At 37.8% G+C, this 22,040-nt stretch overlaps 1 protein-coding gene across 10 annotated transcripts in view; it reads left to right on the top strand.

Moving 5' to 3' along the window:
- Positions 1-22,040, top strand: part of LOC100022326 (DNA polymerase nu) — a 479,612-nt gene that overhangs the window by 379,010 nt on the left and 78,562 nt on the right. For 9 of the 10 annotated variants that reach the window (XM_056802319.1, XM_056802316.1, XM_056802317.1 and 6 more), the window contains 3 exons: positions 9,219-9,301; positions 16,480-16,611; positions 20,047-20,157. In XM_056802319.1, the coding sequence (XP_056658297.1) occupies positions 9,219-9,301; positions 16,480-16,611; positions 20,047-20,157 (326 nt within the window). Of the gene's footprint in view, positions 1-9,218; positions 9,302-16,479; positions 16,612-20,046; positions 20,158-20,816; positions 21,256-22,040 lie in introns of those variants that run through there. The other variant, XM_056802321.1, reaches the window with a different exon arrangement.

The following is a 22,040-nucleotide window of genomic DNA, read 5'->3' as shown; positions in this document are numbered from 1 at the left end:
GATACCACAATTTGTTCAGCCATTCGATGGACACTCCCTCATTTTTCAGGTTTTCAACACCATAAAAAGCACAGCTATATTTTTGTACAAACATTTTTCCTTACTATCTCTTTGGGGTACATAATAGCAGTGATATGGCTGGATCAAAGGGCAGACAGTCTTTTCAAGTCCTTTGGGCACAATTCCAAGTTGCCTTCCAGAATGTTTGGAGCAATTCACAATTCCAACAGCAGTGTATTAGTGTCCCAACTTTGCCACATCCCCATCAACATTTATCACTTTCCTTTGCTGTTATATTGGCCAATCTGATAGGTGTCAGGTGGTACCTCAGAGTTGTTTTGATTTGCATTTCTCTAATCAGGAAGGATTTACAACACTTTTTCATGTGATTATTGATAGTTTTGTTTTCTTCATCTGAAAACTGCCTATTCTTATCCCTTGACCATTTGTCAGTTGGGGAATGGCTTGATTTTTTTCACAAATTTGATTTAGTTCCTCATATACTTGGGAAATTAAATCTTTGTCAGAGAGTTTTGTTATAAAAAAATTTTTTCCCAGTTTGTTGCTTTTGTGAAGGGTTAAATTTTGGGGGCAGGAGTTTGAACAAAAGTCAGGAGAGCAGCTTCTTAACACAAAACACTTAGTTTATTATTAGGAAAATATGGATAGGAAATAGAAAGAGAAATCTTATAATAGCTTATAACTATACCTAAGATCCCAATCCTAACTAAAATTTTCTCTAAAAATTTCTAAATCTATCTCCTTTCAAGGGCCATGTCTTCTGCTAGGCTGAAGCACTTGCCTACTCTCCTACTCTGTCTATCTACTCACTATCTACCTATCTACCCAAGTTAATCAATAAGGCTGTTAAGGAGGGAGAGGGAGAGAGAGAGAGAGAGAGAGAGAGAGAGAGAGAGAGAGAGAGAGAGAGAGAGAGAGAGAGAGAGAGAGAGAGAGAGAGAGAGAGAGAGAGAAGGAGAGAGAGACCCTCTCCCCAGGAGACCCAGAGGGGGAAAAAACCCTTAGCAACTCTCTGCAACTAGCTCCCCTTGGCTACACCCTTCCAACTGTTATTGCTCCTTTTCCTCTTAAATATAAAAAGAAATTAATAAAAACTCTTAACACTTTTTAAATTTTTGAGTGCATCAGTTTTGTTTGTACAAAACCTTTTTAATTTAACATATTAAAATCAGTCATTTTACATTTTGTAATGTTCTCTATCTCTTGCTTGGTCTTAAATTTCTTCCTTTCCTATAGATCTGACAGGTATACTATTCTATGTTCACCCAATTTATTTATGATTTCACTCTTTATATTTAAATCATGTACCCATTTTGAATTTATCTTGGTATAGGATGTGAGATGTTGACCTAAACCTAATTGTTCTCATACTGTTTTTCAATTTTCCCAGCAGTTTTTGTCAAATAGTGAGTTCTTGTCCCAAAAGCTGGGATCTTTGGGTTTATTGAACACTAGCTTGCTGAGGTCATTTACCCTAAGTCTATTCCATTGATCCACCCTTCTGTCTCTTAGCCAGTACTATATTGTTTTGATGATAACTGCTTTATAGTATAGTTTAAGATCTGGGACTGCAAGTCCTCCCTCCTTTGCATTTTTTCATTATTTCCCTTGATATTCTTGATCTTTTGTTCTTCCAGATGAACTTTGTTATAGTTTTTTCTAATTCAATAAAGAAGTTTCTTGGTAGTTTGATAGGTATGACACTGAATAAGTAAATTAATTTGGGTAGAATTGTCATTTTTATTATATTAGCTCATCCATGAGCAATTAATGTTTTTCCAATTATTTAGATCTAGTTTTAATTGTGTGGAAAGTGTTTTGTAGTTGTGTTCATATAATTCCTATGTTTGTCTTGGCAAATAGATTCCTAAATATGTTGTATTGTCAAGAGTGATTTTAAATGGAGTTTCTCTTTCTAACTCTTGCTGTGAGTTTTGTTGGAAATATATAAAAATGCTGATGATTTGTGTGGGCTTATTTTGTACCCTGCAACTTTGATAAAGTTGTTCATTTCCATTAGCTTTTTAGTTGATTTTCTAGGATTCTTTAAATACCTTTATTCTTTAATTCTTTATTATTTTTTTCTTTAAATGTTTTTATTATTTAATTTTTATTTATTCCTTAAATAAATAAAATACCATCATGTCATCTGCAAAGAGTGATAGTTTAGTTTCCTCATTGCCTACTTTAATCTCTTCAATTTCTTTTTCTCATCTAATTACTACCACTAGCACTAGTACAATATTAAATAAAAGAGGTTGATAATGGGCATCCTTGCTTCATTCCTGATCTTATTGGGAAGGCTTCTAACTTTTTCCCTTTGTAGAAGATACTTACTAATGGTTTTAAATATATACTGTTTATTATTTTGAGGAAGGTCCCAGCTATTCCTATACTTTCTAAGAATGAATATTAGTATTTTGTCAAAGGCTTTTTCTGAAACTATTGAAATAATCATGTGATTTCTGTTGGTTTGGTTATTGATGTAGTCAATTATGTAGATGGTTCTCCTAATATTAATCCTTGCATTTCAGGTATAAATCCCACCTGGTCATAGTGAATAATCCTAGTGATAACTTGCTATAGTGTTTTTGCTAGTATTTTATTTAAGATTTTTGTATCTATGTTCATTAAAGAGATTGGTCAGTGGTTTTTCTTTCTGTTTTTGGTCTGTCTGGCTTTGGAATCAGTACCATATTTGTGTCATAAAAAGAATTTGTTAAGACTCTTTTATTCATTTTGTCAAATAGTTTGTAGAATATTGGGAGTTCTTTAAATTTTGATAGAATTCACTTATGAATCCGTCTGGCCCTGGGAATTTTTTCTTAGGGAGTTCCTTGATGGCTTGTTCAATTTCTTTTTTCTGAGGTGGGATGTTTTAGATATTCTATTTCCTCTTTTGTTAATCTAGGCGCCTACTTGATTCTTAACTCTTTCCCCATTAGTTGGAAACTACATCTCCTCCACCTTCCTTATTCTAAGCTCTACCATATCTGAATGATATTTGAGACTGCCCTTTTTAAAAGAAAAATCATTTTTTAATCAAGGAGTCTCTACCTTTTTAAAAATAGAAAGCTGACACTTCATTCCACCTTATTTTGGAATCCATGTTCCAAATACCTTTAGTTTTGGCTGGAAAGTGAGTAATTATGCTTTTCTTCCCATCCCCCTAACCTACCCATTCTAGAAGATAACGATGCCAATTGTAATTAAGATACTGCCAAGCAGTTTCCAAGCAGTTGGGCTACTAACTGAATAGAAACTACACATGTAGGGGAGTAAAGTTGGACAGGTAAATAGGAGCTAGACTGAGAAGAGCCTTGCCAAAGAAAACAACAAAAAAGGAAAATTGAGTTTCTTAGCCAGTAAGGGTGGGTCAGAAGGAGATTATTATATTTGAGAGGAAATGATTATTAAAGTTACATGGAGCAAAAAGTTTATCTATAGGTGTTCTGTGATGTCTATAGAGTGAGTGCATAAGACCACTTTGTAGAAAGGTGATTTTCAAGTACCTTTTGATAATCTTATAGTGTCATTGTTTGGTAAAAATGAAATAAGTAGAGGGAAGAGCCCAAAGATTTGGCAGGTAAGCTCTCTTATCTTTAGGAACCATATGGTATGGCAGAAAGAGCATTGGGCTTATAGTCAGATGACTTAGATTCAAATCCCACCAAACTACTTACTAATCATATGATCTTGAGCAAACTATTTTCCTTCTCTGTTCCTGAGTTTCCTCATCTATAAAGTAAGTCCAGATGACCTCTAAAGATCCTTCTAGTTATAAATCCTATATATCCAAGAGAATTGATCCAGAAGAAATGCGGGTACAAATTTAATAATATGAAATTTAATAGAGACAAATGTAAAAATCCTTCACAAGTCTCAGAACATATCTCCTCTGAAAAAAATGATACAGTTTTAGTGAACTGTAAGATCAATAATAGTCAACTGTGTTACATGGCAGCTAAAATAAATAACACAACATTTATTGTTATTGTTCAGTCATTTTTCAACTCTCTGTGATCCCATTTGGGGTTTTCTTGGCAATAATACTAGAGGAAACTAAGACGAACAAGGTTAAGTGACTTTCTTAGGGTCACACAGCTACTAAGTATCTGAGGCCAGATTTTACCTCTTAAAGATAAGTATTCCTGACTCAAGGCCAGGCACTATATCTATTGTGCCACCTAGCTACGCTGTTGATGTGTTAGCTGTCTTCAAACATTTTAATGATTGTCACATGGGAAAAGGATAAGCCCCATTCTCTTTGACCCAACATAAAAGAACTAAGAGCCTTGGGGACTAGTTACAGAGAAACATATTTAGCCCCACTTAAAACTAAGCAAAAGTGTGGTGGGGAGAGTTTCCTTGGGATGCTATGGGATCCTGAGCACTAGAGATATTCAGATGGAGGTTGGATGATCTTTATTGAAGATGGGAGAGGGGAGATTCTTGTTTGCATACAAGACATTTGATTTTGATGATCTCTTCCAACTTTGAGGTTGTTAATTTTTCTGTGAAGTGCAGCATATTAAATTAGAAGATTCTTCCTCTCTATGGTGATCTCACAAAGAGGACTTACAGTGACCCTTTAAATATCTAAGGAAATATTATTTCAAAGACCTCTCTTTAAAACAGATGCATTTTCCATCTTTCCTGCTACTCCTTCATAGATAGGATCATGAATTGTTAGGGACTTCAAAGTCTGTCTGGTCCAATACCCTCATTTTACAGCTGAGAGAATAATGCTTAGAGAGTTAAATAACTGGCCTAAGGTCACACAAGTAGTAAGCATCAGAACTGGGTTTGAACTCAGGTCTTCTGGCTCTAAAATCAATCCTCTTTTCATTATACCAGGTTGCCTGATGAATTATTGCCATCACAGCAATCAAATATTCATCTTTCTAAAATTACATTTTCATTATATATTCTGTTTTGAAGTTTGGGCTTCCCAGCACCCATTGAAGAAAGCCATCTGTCATCTGGCCCCAACCTACTTTTATTGACTTGTCATCCATCACTCTGCTATATGAAATCGCTGGTATTGGTAACCCCCAAGTATCCTAAGGGCAGGTGACATAGTGTATAGAGTGCTGGACCTGGAGTCAGGAAGACTCATTTTCCTAAGATTGAATCTGGTCTCAGATACTTACTTTTGTCTCAGACACACACTGTGTGACCCCAGCAAGTCAGTTAATGCTGTTGGCCTCAGTTTCCTCATCTGTCAAGTGAGCTGGAGAAGGAAATGACAAACCACTCCAGTATTGTTGCCCAGAAAACTGCAAATGAGATGATGAAGAGTCAAACATGACTGAAATGAATGAATGAATAAATATCATAACAAATTAGGCCTATGACCTGATAAAGCTGGCTTAAATACATAGGTTTTTAGTAATTTTATCCTTGGAAGTATATTTATGAAACATATGAGTGATTTGTGATCATGTCCCAAGTTAGTGGATAATAATTATAATAATGGGCTGGTAAACTTGGGGTCTTAGCCCTGCACAAGAAAAAGGCAATCTCTCCTATGGCTCCCAGAGCTGTCCCTTACCTTCATGCCTCCAACCAAGGGACACAAGAAACTGAATAGGGAAAGGTCAAGCACAAGTGTTTGTGAGAAATAAGGTGAGATCAGTTGGATGCAGACTTTGACAGAATCAAAGATCATGCTTAAAAACAGGTACCATTTGCACCCAAATGAGGTAAAATAGGGGAAGAGGGTTAAGACCTTGGAAGTTCTTCTACATTCATAGTGCATCTGTTTTTTCCTCAGCCTGCCAACCACCTGAGAAGTGATAAAAATAAAATAAAACAGTTTTATTTATATCTTACAACTTACCCTTTCACTTTCTCCTCCCCGGGCTCTCTGAAGATATGAGTTTGCGGGCTAGAATGACCATTGTCACCTCTTCTACTGGCCCCTGAGGCTGGCAGGGGCAGATGGGGGCAGTGAGGAAGTACTGCCACTCCATAGGTTTTCTCTCAAGAGACTTTGAATTCCATCCTACAAGCTTGATCCCACAATCACTTCTCTTCCAGAGCTGGGAAGAAATAGTCTTTAGCAATTTGGGCCCTCTTATAGATAGCCAGTCCATACCTTGTCAGAAAGCCTGTTATATTAGACTTGCCATTGCCTTTCAAAGAATGTCCAGACCTCTTAGCCTGACATTCAAGATCTGCCTCCACAACCCAGTCTTGTCCTCCCTTTCCATATTTATCTCATGCGTTCCTTCATGTGTCCTATCTACAAACTAAATCAGCCTTTGTGAAGAACTTTCAACATTTCCTGGGCTTCCCCCATTCAGTTGTCTTTGCTTCTATCATCTCCTCCCCTTGAATGCTCTCCTCCACACTTAATACTATCCATTATCCAATGTACAATTCAAATGCCATCTCTTCCATAAACTCTTCCTTTCTTCTCCCTTACTCTCCACCAGAAGTAATCTTTCCTTCCTGAGAACCTTTCAAAATTTCATAGGATTGGGAGGTAGGCAGGGCAGTGCATGAACACTCAAGTTCCTGAACTTGATACTTACTAGGGGAGGGGGGTCTTGGGCAGCTCTCTTCCCCTCTCTGAGTCTCATTTTGCTCCTCTTCATGAGGGCAATTAGGATAATGATATGAAAGATCATAAAGAAACCCAGCCCCCTCTTGTATTCTACTGTTATTGTGGGATTGTTAGGGGAAATAACAAGAGGAAAAACATTTAAATATTTTAAGTTTATTGTTGGGAAAGTTGAGAGGAGGAAGGGTAAAAGGGTATGGGAAGGTTCTTGATCTTAACCCCAAAACCTAATTCCCATAAAATTATCTTAATGGCTAACTTATCTATGCTGAATAAATTAAGTTTCCCCAAACACAATCTCACAAAATAGAGTCCAGAGATCCCAGAAGAAAATGCCCAAAGTAGGTCCAGCAGAGAAGAAGTTCTTTGGTCTTCTGTCCAGCTGCCAGCAGCCAGTCCAAGAAGGTTTTCTCTCACTCAAGCTGGTATGATCCAAAGGGCCAGAAACCTGGTAGACAGATGGAAAATTTCCAATCTCCATAAGCTTTCTCCAGGAGACTGTTTACAGTTGGGACATTAGAATCTTTACCCAAGATCTTGCCTCAGGTTCCCATGTGACCTTCTGTCACATGTCGCTGTCAATCAAATGGAAGTTCATATTGCAAAATTCCTTTTGCAATCTTCCTTTTCTTATTACATTCCCCCCCTTTACACAAAGCATAAAACCTGTTGAAAACACTAGTTTTGCATTTGTGCACAATCTAAAATACTTACCAATTACCTAAACTAAGATATCTACCCAAAATTACCCAGTAATCTAAAAGATACACCAGATCAAATAATGATCAGAAAAGACAAAAGGAAGCATAACTATGTCCTTTATATAACCTAACACTACACTACACTGCCCAAAATGAATAATATTCCCTGCCAGGAAAACCAACTTGAGCTCTGAAACTATGGAAGCCCACAACAGGAAGAGAAGGCAAAGGTCAGAAGCCTGAAACTGCACCCTGACCAGGAGCAGCAGACCATAGGCTGAGGACAATGATGATTGTCAGTATTCTGAGTACAGACATGTCAAGGGAGGTGGAAGCCAGTGGCAAGGCCTGCCCAAGCAAGCTCTGGCCACCTCATCCAAGAGTGCAGGAGGACATGACCCTGACATAAAAACTGAGAGCAAGCATTGATAAGGAAAGAGGCATTTCTTATACTCTTTCAAGTACACAGAGTTCGTCTTTGGGGAAAAGCAAGATTTAGAAGAGGATCCACCTTGGCTCCCATATAGGAAAGAATAGCACAGCAGTAGGCAGTTGGTCTTTCTGCCCATGTTGTGGAGAAGTGGGAGAGTGATAACCAAGGGACCCCCCCCCCACCCAGAGTTTTCTGAGCTTCCTTCAGCACTGAGCCAAAACACCCTTGACCCACTAGAAGTATCCATCAGATTAAGGAGGCTATTTCCCTTTATCATACTCAAATGTTCTTGTTTTTATCATATTTGTTTATATAGATGTCCTACCTCCTCTGCTGATGTGTATAACACTATAATATAATTTGAACATGTATACATAATAGAGGCACAAATATCAGGATATATGTCTCTTTCCTCTATCAAACTGTAAACTCATTTCTCTTTATATAATTCTATCTTTCTTGATGCTTTGTGCATACTAAGCACTTTATAAATATTTGCTTAATTGGTGAAATCCCATCTTTACTGTCTGCAGCTCTCATTTGGAACTTAGCAGATACTGCCTTGTGTCTTTTCTTAGATACATGTCACCTTTCCCCATTTAGACTGACTATAAACTCTCCAAGGCAAGCCACCCTCTTTTATACTTCCTTGTTTCACAACAGAACTTTAACAATGTTTTGACAATAATAAAGCCTCAAAATGTATTTGCTGATTAATTTCATAGGGTGCAAGACTGGGAAGACCAAGGCCCTGTATTAGTGTGGGATAATAAAAAGAGCACTGAATTTGAGTTTGAGGTTCTAATGTCAGATGTTAGGCACTCACCTTCCCTTCTCTGGGACTCAATTTATCATTTGCCATCTTTTCTAGCTCTAGATTCTCTGTGTACTATCAGATAAGAAGAGGCAGTGTATTTATGGATTTTATGTCCCAACAAACCAATTCTATGTGGACTGTATTTTTCAAACTTTTGCACTGACAAATCAGTTGGTTCAAATACTTGTCAGGAATTAGGTTAATTCTTATTTTATCTTATACTTTGATCTCATACCTAATTGTGAGTTCATGCTGCCAGACAAGGAGTCTGTCCATCAAAGCATGTGGTCTAGGTGATATGAAAGGTTGAAGGACTAGTCTAATTCCCTTGGAAGTGAAAGAGAAAAACCTATATCAGTACGTGTTCACAACATCCAAGTTTTCTCAGTCTGAGCACTGAGTAGCAAACACTCATGGCTTATATCTCTTAGACTAACTTTGAAAGAATGGATTACCAGGAACTACTTTAATTTTTTGAATCCTCCATATATACTGTTGATCAACCAGAAACTTTCCTGTATTAAGCTACAGGTGTACATTTCTAAGCCCATTAAAAAAAACACAAGTACTATATTCAGTACTATCTGGAGAGCAGTATTATTTTATTTTCATGAACTCACCTGGAAAATGCTATTTCACTATTGTCTTAGGGACTGATAAAAGATTTTCTTTTCTTAGGAAGGGAATTCCTCTTGAACAAGTCACACATGTGGAGCGAGAGCAGACCAAGAGAATTGTATACTCAGTGGTGTATGGAGCAGGTAGGAATTGTATTTAATTGTTTTGTATTCCTTAACTCCCAGGTTCAATGTGACTATTTGGAAATAATAATTATTTATCTTGTGGCCCAAGTCCCTATGTTCCTATCCATGTATGATTTTACTGTAGAATCATACCATAGACACATAAATCCAATAACAAAAATATTTAATATGGAAAAAGACATAAGTAATAAAACCGAATAACAGAACATTCTCTGTCTGCATGCATGCAGGACTATACTCCAACAGACATTGGGGATTTGCCATCTAACTCCCCTTTAATCCTTCAAACTTTCTGAACAGGATGTGAAGGGCAGGGGAAATAACTTCTTCTAAATTGGGCCTCAGGACTGGGTGCTTATAGTGTGATGCCATCTGCCTCTGGGAGTATTTTGCTGATATTCCCTTAAGGGAGGTTAAAAAATGACTGAATGACTAACTTCCCTGAAACTCAGCTTCTTCATCTGCAAAATGGGGTAATAATTCCAGTACTACTCTCTGCACAGAGTTGATGTAGGGTTCAAATGATCACATGTATAAATGCCAGCTATTGTTATCATAATGCTGTTACCACTATCATCATCCTAGTCCAGATATGCTACTGAGGCACAGGAGCATTATAATTCTACTGATCCACATGATGGCCTTCTCTCCCTGGGCAACCAGAACTCCAGCTTGCCTCTCTTGACCATGAAAACAACCTTTCCCTTCTTTTCTGTCCCTTAAAAAAAATATCTCACTTTATAGAACATTTCTTACCAACTAAAGCCCTCAGCTGGTGATGTAAAAAAATTGCAGACATGCATGGATTAAGCATCATGGGAGACATGGTCTCAAGCATTATGGGGAATAAAGCTATTGTTCTTAAGAGTTCATTTTATAGGACAAATGAAAATTGTTACATAGCTTATTAATGTTTTGTGTCCTATATTTTAATGGGCCTCTAAGAGCAAATACAATAAAGGAAATCCTCAACTTATGTACAAATTCCTGATTTATATTGACTCGGTGATAAACTTCCTAAAGATGGGAGCTGTCCAACAATGGCCTGTTTCTTTGGGCACCAATGAATTTCCTTGAATTGTAGGCATAGGAACAGAAGCCATTCTTGTTGGAAAAATGGTACAAGTAGTTACTACACTAGATTCCCTTTAGCTCCCTTCCACTCTAGAGTCCTATAATTCTAAAAGTTGTTAGGAACTCATAACCTCTTGGAAACAACTTCCTAATGAATTGTTGTATTAACCTTTGTAATCTAGGGTATAACTGTATTATAGGACAAATGAGAGGCAAGCAGCATGATATAGTAGAGAGAGAACCAACTTTGGAACAAGGCAGACCTGGGTTCAAGTCCAGTACCTATCCTAGTAATCCAGAATATAGTTGGATTCCAGTATTGATTATACTCTCATGTCCTCCTCAAATGCCTCCTTATGGCATAGTAGTGATGCTCAATTGGTTCTCAAAGGCTATGCCAGTGGAGTATAAACTCTCATAGATTTTATCGAGCAAGGAAGGCTTGGTGTTCAGGTCCTCTAATACCCAGCCTAACTAACCGCGGAGAGTTCATCATCAAAAATTTAGCCACCAAAGGATAAATTTTTCCAGCCATAGCTATTCACCAAGACTGCATGGGGACTCAACCTGTCTCACCTTGAATGGAGCAGGCACAGTATCCTGATCCATCAAGCAGAGAGATTGAATTCTGTGGTGATCTCTGAAATTGCTTCTGGCTCTAGTAGTCTGTGATTTTGTGTAGGTATAAATAATTGTCACTTGGTGACATATGGTCTGCTGAGTCTGCCATTGTTACCTTTGGAGCAAAAATGCTTCAGCATTTTTGTCCCCTTATTCTTAACAGGTGAATTTTTCTAATTGTGTACCCTGTTCTATAAAATATCCTACTGAAGCTCTCTCAGAGGGGAGAGAAGCCTCAAGGTAGGAAGATAGAGACAGGATAGAAATTCTAGATACCACTAGGGGGATGACGGAGTCAAATTAGAGATATGAGGTGGTCAGAATGAGTCTTTATTAATTATCAATGAGCCACAGCTAAGCTCCGATCAAAGGACCCTTCCGAAGGCTCTTACCAGTCCAGAGATCCATATTTAATACCACACAGGTCAGAGAGGTGATAGAGAAAGATTAAAGATGGAGCTTGGCCAGAGGCCAAGCTCCTGCAAGGACAGCCATCAGCTATCCTGAAAGAGAAGGAGAGAGAGAGAGAGAGGCGGAGCTTGCTGGGCTACTTATACCCTCTGATACACAGTACATAGGGATGACCCTCATTGGTTAATGACAAGGCATAGGTGTGGTTTCTCTTAACCAGGCGAGAACAAAGAAGCTTGTTTTCCCGCCTAACCTGGGGGAAGCTGGGGTCAAGGGTCAGAGGCCTTTCCAGCCATGAGCAATACTGAGCATGCTCAAGTCTGAGCATGCTCTCTTTTAAGGCAATCTGCACATACCAACTGTTCCCCTTGCCCATAGCTAGGGGTGGACTGCTACACCTACAAAGGCTTTAATGAATATTTTAGTAAACCCATGTATCTAACTAGACAGTATTATCATATTTTCTACTTCTTTCCAGCCAGAGAAAGAGTATAATGCCCTACTTCTTTTTATCTTCCTTTCATCTGTTAGGATTTTATTGAGGTCCAAACTTTCTTCCATTTCCTACTAGAGGGATCGTGGGAGAGGTGGCACTTGAGCCAAGCTCAAAGGATATGGAGTTTCAAATGGTTGAAAAACAAAACTCTCATAACAAATTAGTGCATTTTTGTTTTTGTATTTCTCTTTTTCTCTTGTTTATATACTTGACATGCTTAACGAAATAAACAAAAATACAACATAATATAGATACCGTTAATTTGTGGTTTTCTATGTTAATACATAGCACAAGGATGCATTTTTATTTGATTTTGACACTACTGCTCTAGAAGACCTCAAGGATATCACCAAGAGAAGGAATGTGGTGTTAACAATATCTTAATCCCATTCCTCTATTCAAATTAAATTAGGGGGGTTTTCCCCCTAAAAGGTTTTTAAAACAACTTCAAAACTTCTTTGGCTTGAAGCTAAAGGCTTAGACTATTGGCATTATTTCCTGGACCCTTGAGTAAAAAGTAGCCATCCTATGCTCCAAGCATTCTCTGATGCTTGACTAGGGTACCATGATGGCCACTCAAGCAGAGGAGTTTTGCTCAGCTGACTCAGCTTGATATCAGTGTATATCCTCATTGAATATCCATCCTCCTGCTATGATTACATAAATCTTTTTTGTTAACTATTTAAAAAATCCAATGGCTCCTGAGTCACATACTCTACATTCCAAGCCAAACTAGTTGTATGGAGATACATGGCATTCCATCTGCCATTTTTATACTGCAGCCCACACTATCCCCCATGCCTCAAATGATTCTGTCTGTCCTACTTCCTCTTCCTTCACTATCTAGCTTCCTTCAAGACTCACCTCAATTTCACACTGGTATACAAAGACTTTTTCTGATCTACTCCATCCCCCCACCCCTCTGTATCCAGTAATTGGGACATTTACATCCATATTAATTAATATCCATCTTGTATATACTTACCTAAGTGAGTGAATTTTCCCAGTAGAATATAAGGAATTGTTTTTATTTTTGTATCTTTGTGTCCTTAGTACTTACATAGAGCCTTGATATTGATGGTTTAATTGTACTGAATTGAATTGACTCTGAGCAGGGTGATACAGTTAAATGGAGCTAACCTAAAAATAAGTCAAGTTGTTGCAAGATTTCTGCAGAGGAAGGAGCTGAAAGTGCTAATGGGAAGCAAGGGATGTCTCAGCTCCTCCTTCTCTCTCATTGTGTTGGGTACAGGAGAACAGGAGCAGCCCGCATAGGGTAAGTGACTCAGGGTGAGTTAGCATCTGGATAAAACCATGTTTCTGTGGACACAGACTGGACAAAGAGCTCTAGGATAGAGTGGAACTTGTTAACGACAGAAAAGGTACCAAGAGGTACTGCAGGAGGGAAGGACTGAGGGGGATGGGAGCAGGGGGCTTGGGAGGATCACCTCTGTGAAATTATAGGAATTAGGAATTAAATGGAATGAGGCTTATAGTCATACAGAATAAGCAGAGGAGTTTGTATTAGAGGCAATAAGGAATCCCTGAGGTATTTTGAACAGGGGAATAATAGTCAGGTATGTTTTCTAGGGAGATCATTGGGGAGGATAAGTAGAGGATGAATTGGAAGAATCAATTAAAATCTGAAGGCTATTGTAAATCCAAGCAAGAGATAATTAGGGCCAGAAGTAAAGGTGTCAAGGGAATGGGGTGCAAAAGATATTGTGCAAGGGAATCAACAAGGTGATCCTTGGAGTGTCCTATACCTTAAGCTTTCATTTTTAATAGGTTACAACTTTTAATCTACCCAATTTCACTTTTATGTAAGTTATTTTATCATATCAACAGTTCATAGGTTTCTTTTTTTAAAAAGTCCTAGTGGCATTTCAGAAAGGCCTGGAGGAATCTCAGGTCATCAGAGAGTTACATTTGAGTTGCTTGGCAATGTCTTAGCTTACTGTCTAGCTGACCCCATGATATGGCACTTTCTGTAGCAATTTCAGAGAGAAGACACAGATACCCAGCCCCCCGAGCAAACAACCACAGATACACAGTAATTCCAGCTGTCAGGGATATAGGACAATGGGAAAATTAGATGCTAAGGCTTAGGGTGGAAACTTTGGTGTCACCAACTGCCTCTGCTAAAAGCAACAAAATTACCCTTTTCATAAACATCATAGCTAATGACTCACCGTTTGTTTACAAATAGTCTCCACTCCCCTCTAGAAGCACTCTCCCAAGGTGCCAGACTGACAGATGTGAAGCCTTTCTTAATCTGTACTAAGAGTAAGGCTGCATAGATGTGATCCCAGCTCCTTCCCCCAGACTCTAGAGGAGTTCATGGACATTAGAGTATGGACTCTGAAGGGTACCCTGGAATGCACTAGGAGAAGGGTGAAGGGAGTGGTGGTGGTGCTAAGAAGTCATGAGGGCAAATAAAATTGTGGTGATAGTCTGGATAGAGACTACTTGCAACTAAAACATCAAGACCAAATGTCCAAGGATTAGACATCCTTGTCTAAACTAATAGAAGCTTAGCAAAGTCACTCCTCCCTAGAGTCTGAAGTAGAATTTAGGGCCTTTGGTGGTAGTTGGAAAGTTAGGCCCCATGAAATGTCTCCTCCCAGGGTGCTGGAGTGTCTTGATTGCAAGAACAAGGCCTTTGCTTTCTGTGCTCTAGGCTTGAGGAAGGAGAGAGGTGAAAGAAAGCCTGCTTGAAAGGATGCATGGCAATCTGGGGGTCTTCTCTAAGATCATCTCTGCTCATTTTTTTAATTGCAGGAGTTGTCATTAATAGGCCATATTAAATTGGAGGGTGATCTCCATTTTTCCCTTAGCTCTGTGCTTTAGTGTTTGTGTCTAGGGTGTCTGCTTTAGGATCTCAGCTCAATCTTCATTTAAGCTCCCACAAAATGGAATCACCTCCTCCTTCCATTCTCTTTTGTGGAATGTGTAAATTTCTGCTTGGCCATTTTCAGAGAAAATATAAATAAATTCAAGATATATTTAGGAAATTAATGTTTAATGGAGCTACAGTGTTCTTGAGGGTTTGGTGGGGGAGCATCTCCAATCTTTTAGGTTCACATCAAAGTCATATGGACTTCCCACATATCCTCAATGGAGGGCCTCCTCAAGGAAAGAAGTACAACTGGGAAAAGTGAAACAGTTACCAACAGAGTCCTGGCCAGGAGAAACCATGGTTCTGGCTCTGTTTTTCAGTTCTCATGCTTTTGTATTATGAAATGATAATAAATGGTACTATAACCTACCAATTTGAGTTCTCCAACCATCATGATGAGATTTCAGACAAATAAGCACATCCATCTAGCAACATACCAGGTCTTGGGAGATGTACTATCAATTGGCTGAGAATTAGCTGCCTTGCTGTGGTCTATAATAGTGAGCTGGTCCTTATGTCTCTTAAGGACTTTTTCTTTGCCTTTTCTTCTTGTGCCTTCTTCCAAATGGTGGCAAGGAAGGGAAGAGGTTTCTTCCTTCCCACCCTCAGAGGCAGCTGAGTGCATGGCAAGTTTCATGTGCTTGTGGGGAGGACATTCAAGGACATTGTTCCTGAACCTCAACTACTAGTGTAGAAGAAAGGAAGTTTTTAATTTCATGGGCAATGTGATTCTGGAATGTAACCTTCTAGTCAGAGAAAGGTGATTTCCTAGGAAGTACTAGCATTGGCAGTTCCCTTGACCAAGCGTTCCCAAACTGAAGAATTCTAAGCTCAGACCTAACAGTGAATTTCCTCATGTATCATGCTTCTTGGGGGAGGAGGGGAGAATCATCTACATAATTTCTTGACAGTGTCCTACTTGGAGAACAAAGCCAGCGAGATGTCCACTGAAGACATCTGATGGGAAGGAAATTACATATTCAACAGCCCAAGTACTATACGTACTCTTTAGGGGATCCTCTTTGGGAGAGAAGAATTTCATCAGAATGTCATAAGCTGCTATGTAAGGCCCAATAGCAACCCCAAGTTCAGTTCTCTTCTAGGTCTGAGTTGATGGGGCTAGTTAAAGGTTTCCATAGATTAAGAGCTAGAAGGAACCCCAGAGGTCATTTAGCCTGACCACTTCATCTTATAGATAGGGAACTGAGACCCAGTTAAGTGACTTGCTTAAGATCAAATAATTAATCACTGGCAAAGCTGGGATTTGAAACAAAGCTCTCTTGATTTAAATCTAGCACTTTTTCCAGTGTATAATTCTTATTCCCTTTATGTGTTATTCTATCTGTACTATTAGTCCGGTGAATTTTATGTATATTTTTGTAACATGACACAAAGACTAGTGCATGATATTTATTTAAAAGTAGCCTGAATGCCTGTGTAAGATCTGAGGGCTCTACAACCTATACTGAGGTAAATATAAAAATATTAATTACGCCATGAATATATTTGAATGCTAGGAGTGCTCCAAATGGAGGCAGTTACACAACTGAAAATGAGGAAAATTAAATTTCTGAATAAAGGAGTTGTTGCCCTGGTTAGTGAACAGGCTCATCATTATTGTGTGTGAGGTGAGTTTTAAGTCCCTTCCTTCTTTGTTCTTTATCAAAAATTAAGGCAAAGAACGACTTGCTGCTTGCCTTGGAGTAACTTCTCTTCAATCCAGTCAGTTTATAGAGAGTTTTCTCCAGAAATACAAGAAAATCCATGACTTTACCCAGGAAACAATCATGCAATGCCACCACAAAGGTAATTAAGCCTCTCCACTTACCTATCTTCATACTCTTTCTCAATGATAGCAGATTTTCTTTTTTAAAAATTTTATTTAATTGATTAATTAAGAGAATTTTTCCATGATTACATGATTCATGTTCTTTCCCTCCCGTCCTCCCAACCCCCTCCCATAGCCAATGCTCAATTCCACTGCATTTTACATGTGATAATAGCTTTTTTATTGCAGCTTCTACTGCTCTGATTAGTGTCATAAATAGAATAAAATGAACAAAACATGGCATATTTCTTCCTACCTCCCTTTCTTTGCCTATTCAATTCCTACAAATTCTTTGAAGTCCAATTGAAATGACACCTCCTCCAGGAAATCTTCCCCCTCTAACATCATACAGACCTCTGTTTGTACTTTTCTAATATGCTTATCTAATACTGTATGTTATAATTGTATTTACATCTTAGCTTTTTATTATGTGGTAAGTTCTTGGAAAATAGGGACTAGGTCTTAGATGGTGCCTATGAAAATGCATTTTACACAATAGTTATTTAATATATTGTTGAATAAATGAATGAATGAATGAGCTCACAGCCTTAAATCAGGAAGGAGTCTGGAAGATCTATTCTAGAACTATACTAACATGTCAATACCTGGCAAGAGTGGGAAACACATAAAAAGCTGAAGGGTTAGGAGTACAAATTGAATCTATCATAAGTTCTCTGGAATGCCTCATATCTTGCCTCCACATCCTAAAACTTCACTCCTGCATCCACTTTTCACTTTTGTCTCAACCCCTTAAATTTTGGTACTCTAAAGAAACCCAGATGCCAACCCTGACTGGCATTTTTGTTTGTTAGCTCGCACTTGGATCTTGACTCAGAATCATCAACAGATACTTCTAGTGATGAGGAACAGCTACATCATAGAGCAGCTTCTTCCACTGTTGAATAGCTTCTATTGATAGATATGTTTTCTCTTGACCTGAAATATGTTTCTCTATGACACTCAATCCCCCCCCCAGTGCACCCAGCTCTATTTTGTAAGGGCAAACAGGGCATCCCTCTGTCCAGGGGATGAGACCTTCTTTCTAAAGAACCTCAGATCACTGCCCCATCTCTTCTTGAATATCTCCACTCAGAAGATAAGTGCTTACCAATTTAGAGAATTTCTTTTTAAGATAGCTTTAAATCTTAGGACATTATTATTTATATTATCCCCAAAATGTCTCCCTGAAATTTTTACCTATAGGAAAGCAAAGCAGTATTATATAGTTTGGCAGGGAAAGCTTTGGAACTCACAATCAGAAGACTGGTTTGAATACAAGTCATTTTATCTCTATGGTCTTTGTTTTCTTCATCTATAAAGTGAAGGGGCTAGACTAGATGCCTTTAAGATGCCTTTCAGCTCCCTGAACTAATAGGCAGTTAGATTATTCCCAACCCAGTATATTCATCTATAAAATGAGGGGTAGGACTAAATGATCTCTAAGGACCCTTTTTTGGCTCAGAGACAGAGAGAATCACAGACAAGCAGGACATCTTTGAATGTTTTGGGTTTGTTTTTTTTTAACTCTACAAGACTAAGAGTTCTCAATTTCATGTATAAATCTCTCTGTTCTATAGCATATATGGAAATACTCATTTTGTTGGGTGTTATTCAAATTCAGAATTTTAAAATGCTTTTTAGAGAAAGACAGTACATAATAGTGGAACAGATGCTGGATTTGGAGTTAGGAGCCCTGGGTTTGAATCCCTGCTCTGCTACTTATCCTTTGGGTGATCTTAGTAAGTCATAAACCTCTCTGGTCCTACCTTCCTCATCTTTCAAATGAAGGATTTGGAACAAATGGTTTCTCTTCCAACTATAAAGCCAATGGTCATAAGTATAGAAATTACTCTTTACACCAAATCATAGAGAAAATTAATTTTCTGATTTGCTCTTGCTATTATCACTCATAGTGTTATATAGTTTTGTGTTATAAAATTGGTTTCCTGAGGAAATGCAACAGTGATAGTTTCTCAGGAAACATTTTTGATTTTTGAAGAGCATTTCCAACATCTTCCTGTGATTGTTTATAATTGGCTTCTTTGCATCCCAGGAGCATGCTGTTCCTGGTTACTTTTTTACAGTGCAAGGAAAAACTTTGTATCTACAGGTCAAGAAAATGGGGCAAGGGCCAGTCCAAAATTCCAATTAACTAAGGGATCTTTGGTGTTGTCCCAGGCCATCTCCTCATTATTTGCCTCTTCTTTCAAAGAACTCCAAGTCAATAAAAAGACAGCAATTTAAGCAACCAGTTTGTGAAAGTCTTGTGAGGCAAAAGGTCCACAAAGACTGAACCAAAGAAGTTCCAATTCCATGGTAAAGGAAATGGCACATAACATAGAAAAATCAGTGCATCTTAAAGTATGGGGTCAAAACCTCATATAAAAGGTCAAATATTTTTCATAACAATACTAAGATGTTGTCATTTCTAATATGATAACTATTGATAGCTATCACATACACAAATAAAAGCTCTTTGGAATGTCCTTGAAATTTTTTAAGTGTGAAGGGGTCCTGAGACCAAAATGTTTGAGAATTACTTTAGAAAAATCACTTTGGCAGTAAGTAGAAGATGAATTAGATTAGGAAGAGACTTAAAACCAAGGGACAAACCAGAAGGTGAGAAGGGCATTGTGAAGATTAAATTTAACTTCCCCCTGATTGTGAAAATTAAATTAACTCCTCTGCCCATTTTTAGATTTTATCACCAAAAGTGTAAACACTATACTTAAAATTGAGTGGGGAGATCTGCCTATTTTTAGATCTAATCACCAAAAGTATAAACATCCCACTTAATCATTAAGTGGGACGGTCTGTGATCCATGTGTGTAATAGTGGGTAACGAATCAGAATTAAACTGACTGCCCTGGGCAGTCCTAAAGCAAAGCTTCAACTGTGATTGGTAGACATAAAATTAGAGGAAGGCACAGGAAGTGATGCAAAAAAGTGTCTTTAAATGGGAGTTACAACTTTCTGAGTGCAATTTTTATTTGGAGTTCTACTTGGAATTGAACTTCCTGTGAGAGATAGTTCTTCATTCTTTGGAGTTGAGACTGGAGAAGAGTCTGCTGACTGGACCTGAGACACAAGGGCCAAGGCCTCTCTAGTTAAGGACTAAATTCCCCTGCCCTGGTTGAGCCAGGGGTCAGGAGTAAATTACTTTGTGCTTAGGCTAGATATCTTACCCTAACCTCTGTCTGATTTTCTTACTTCACTCTTTCTATATTTTGTAAATAAACCTCTTTGGAATAAATTAAATTCCTGGTGACAAAAAAAAAATGAAAGGATTGACCACCTGATTGTGAAGTTCCTTCTATCCACTTATCCAGAATTCTGGGAACCCCCTACCAGCACACTTCATATACTCTACTTCCAATTTATATGTGTTTGTTTTTTCTTTCATAAAACCAAAGGATATGTGACTTCTATCATGGGACGCAGAAGACCCCTGCCAAATATCAATGCAAAGGATTACAGATTGAGGACTCAGGCAGAGAGACAGGCAGTAAACTTTGTGGTCCAAGGTAAAATGATAACTATTCATTCCTACTCTTTGAATTTGCCAGATCCGATAGATTAAAATGTAGCTAAATTCATTTCTCTGGGTGTGTTTGCTAATAAATGCTGCTGTTCTAACAGTACTTTCTGTTATATGTGGGGCTTCTCTTAAAGGTTTGTTTCAATGACCTTGTGAACAATTTCTGGAATGTGACTTCTTAATATCTTACAAAAATATTCAAGACAATAGCAGCTATAACTGCAGCAGTGGACTAGAGTGGAGTAATTTGCATCTACTCTAACAAGTAGTCCTATAGTGGTCCCATCTGGTGATTATCTAACTACTACTGATTACTGATCAGTAACACTTGAGCAATTTAGTGAATCTCTGTAGCCTGAGATAATGACCCTTAAGAGCAGTTGCCTAAGGGCCACATCTTTGAAAATCAGAAGCAACCAACAGGGGATGAGGAAGGCAGTTAGTTAACTGTGGAAGATTCAGGGGGAGCCACAGAGGAGTATAGCTGACTAACTACAGTTTTTGAGTACAGTTAATGACACACACTGCCCAACTAAAGTGCAGACTGAGGCATAGAATTTTTAGACACAGCCAATGTAGACTCTTATTTTGCTTGACTATATATATTTGTAACAGGGGTTTTGTTTTTTTCTGCTTTCTTAATAGGGAATAGGGAAGGAAGTGAGAGAGAGAGAAGGCTGATCTTTGTCTGAAAATGAAATAAAATTTGATTTAAAAAATAAGCATCATGAATCAGTAATTCTCAACACCAAGGGAATGGTCCAATAGCAATAAAGCCCTATAGAGCAATTAAACATTAAGGCTAGACCAGTCATAAAAATGGTACCTACAGATACCCTAAAACCTGGAGTAGATAATCCTACTGATACAAGATGGAGTAAGGCACAAGAACATTTCAAAGTCACGAAACAAAGCTGTCTAAGCAAACACAACTCACGGGCTTCCCAGCCAATACCAGATTGTCTGGGCCACTAAAATGGGAATAATTTACATGACTTTTTTGTTAGAAAATTAATTTTTAATTGTACCTCTTAAAACTATACTGAATTTTACATTCCTAAAGATATAAAAACCCAACTGATAGAAAATGTTTATGACCATTTTGTCTACATAGATAACAAAATCAATGAATCATGAAACTAAGTATATAAATTTCAAAAAGTATTAGTTATTAAAACAGAATCAGTGATTCATATTGACGAGAACTGTTCAAATTAATTTGACATGTAGATTCTGAGCCATGTTTATGGCAAAGTCACATCTATTCCGCAATACAAAATAGTTTTAAGATTTAGTAAAACAATATTACAATGCAAGGTAAATTAAGACTAAAGGCACATAAACTTTGGTCCTGCCTGGTTGTCAATTTTAGAAAACTGCCACAAATTAGGATATGTTAGAATATGCTATATGCTTTTTAGATGTAAACTGGTCTTCTTACATGATGAAATGAAAGGCCATGCAGAATCCCTTCTCCAATGACTTATTAGGAAAGATGAAGACTTTGTAGGATAAAAAGAAATTAAGAAAGCTAGGGAGAAAAATGTTAATGAGAAAAGGAAACTGAAAACAGAAGAAAGCATTTCTTGGGAATAGGAAGCCCTGGGCAAGAAACCAAGGATTTGGTTGCACAAGATAGATTTATGTGCCTCTTCCAATTAAAGATTATGACTTTAGAAGAGAAGTGTTAACTTCCATTTATATAACACTTTAATGTTTACAAAATGTTTTTTCCTAAAACATAACTATGAGGTAAGAAATACAAATATTTATTATTTTCACCTTTTTGTACCTGAGGATATATATCTGTGTCTCATTGTCCCACAGTAAGAATGGGAAAATTTAAATCCAGGTTTCCTGACTTGAAGG

This window comes from Monodelphis domestica, chromosome 6 (assembly GCF_027887165.1).
Source record: "Monodelphis domestica isolate mMonDom1 chromosome 6, mMonDom1.pri, whole genome shotgun sequence".
NCBI lineage: Eukaryota > Metazoa > Chordata > Mammalia > Didelphimorphia > Didelphidae > Monodelphis > Monodelphis domestica.
The sequence above is the reverse complement of the archived record's forward strand: the minus strand, read 5'-3'. Positions and strand labels throughout refer to the sequence as shown.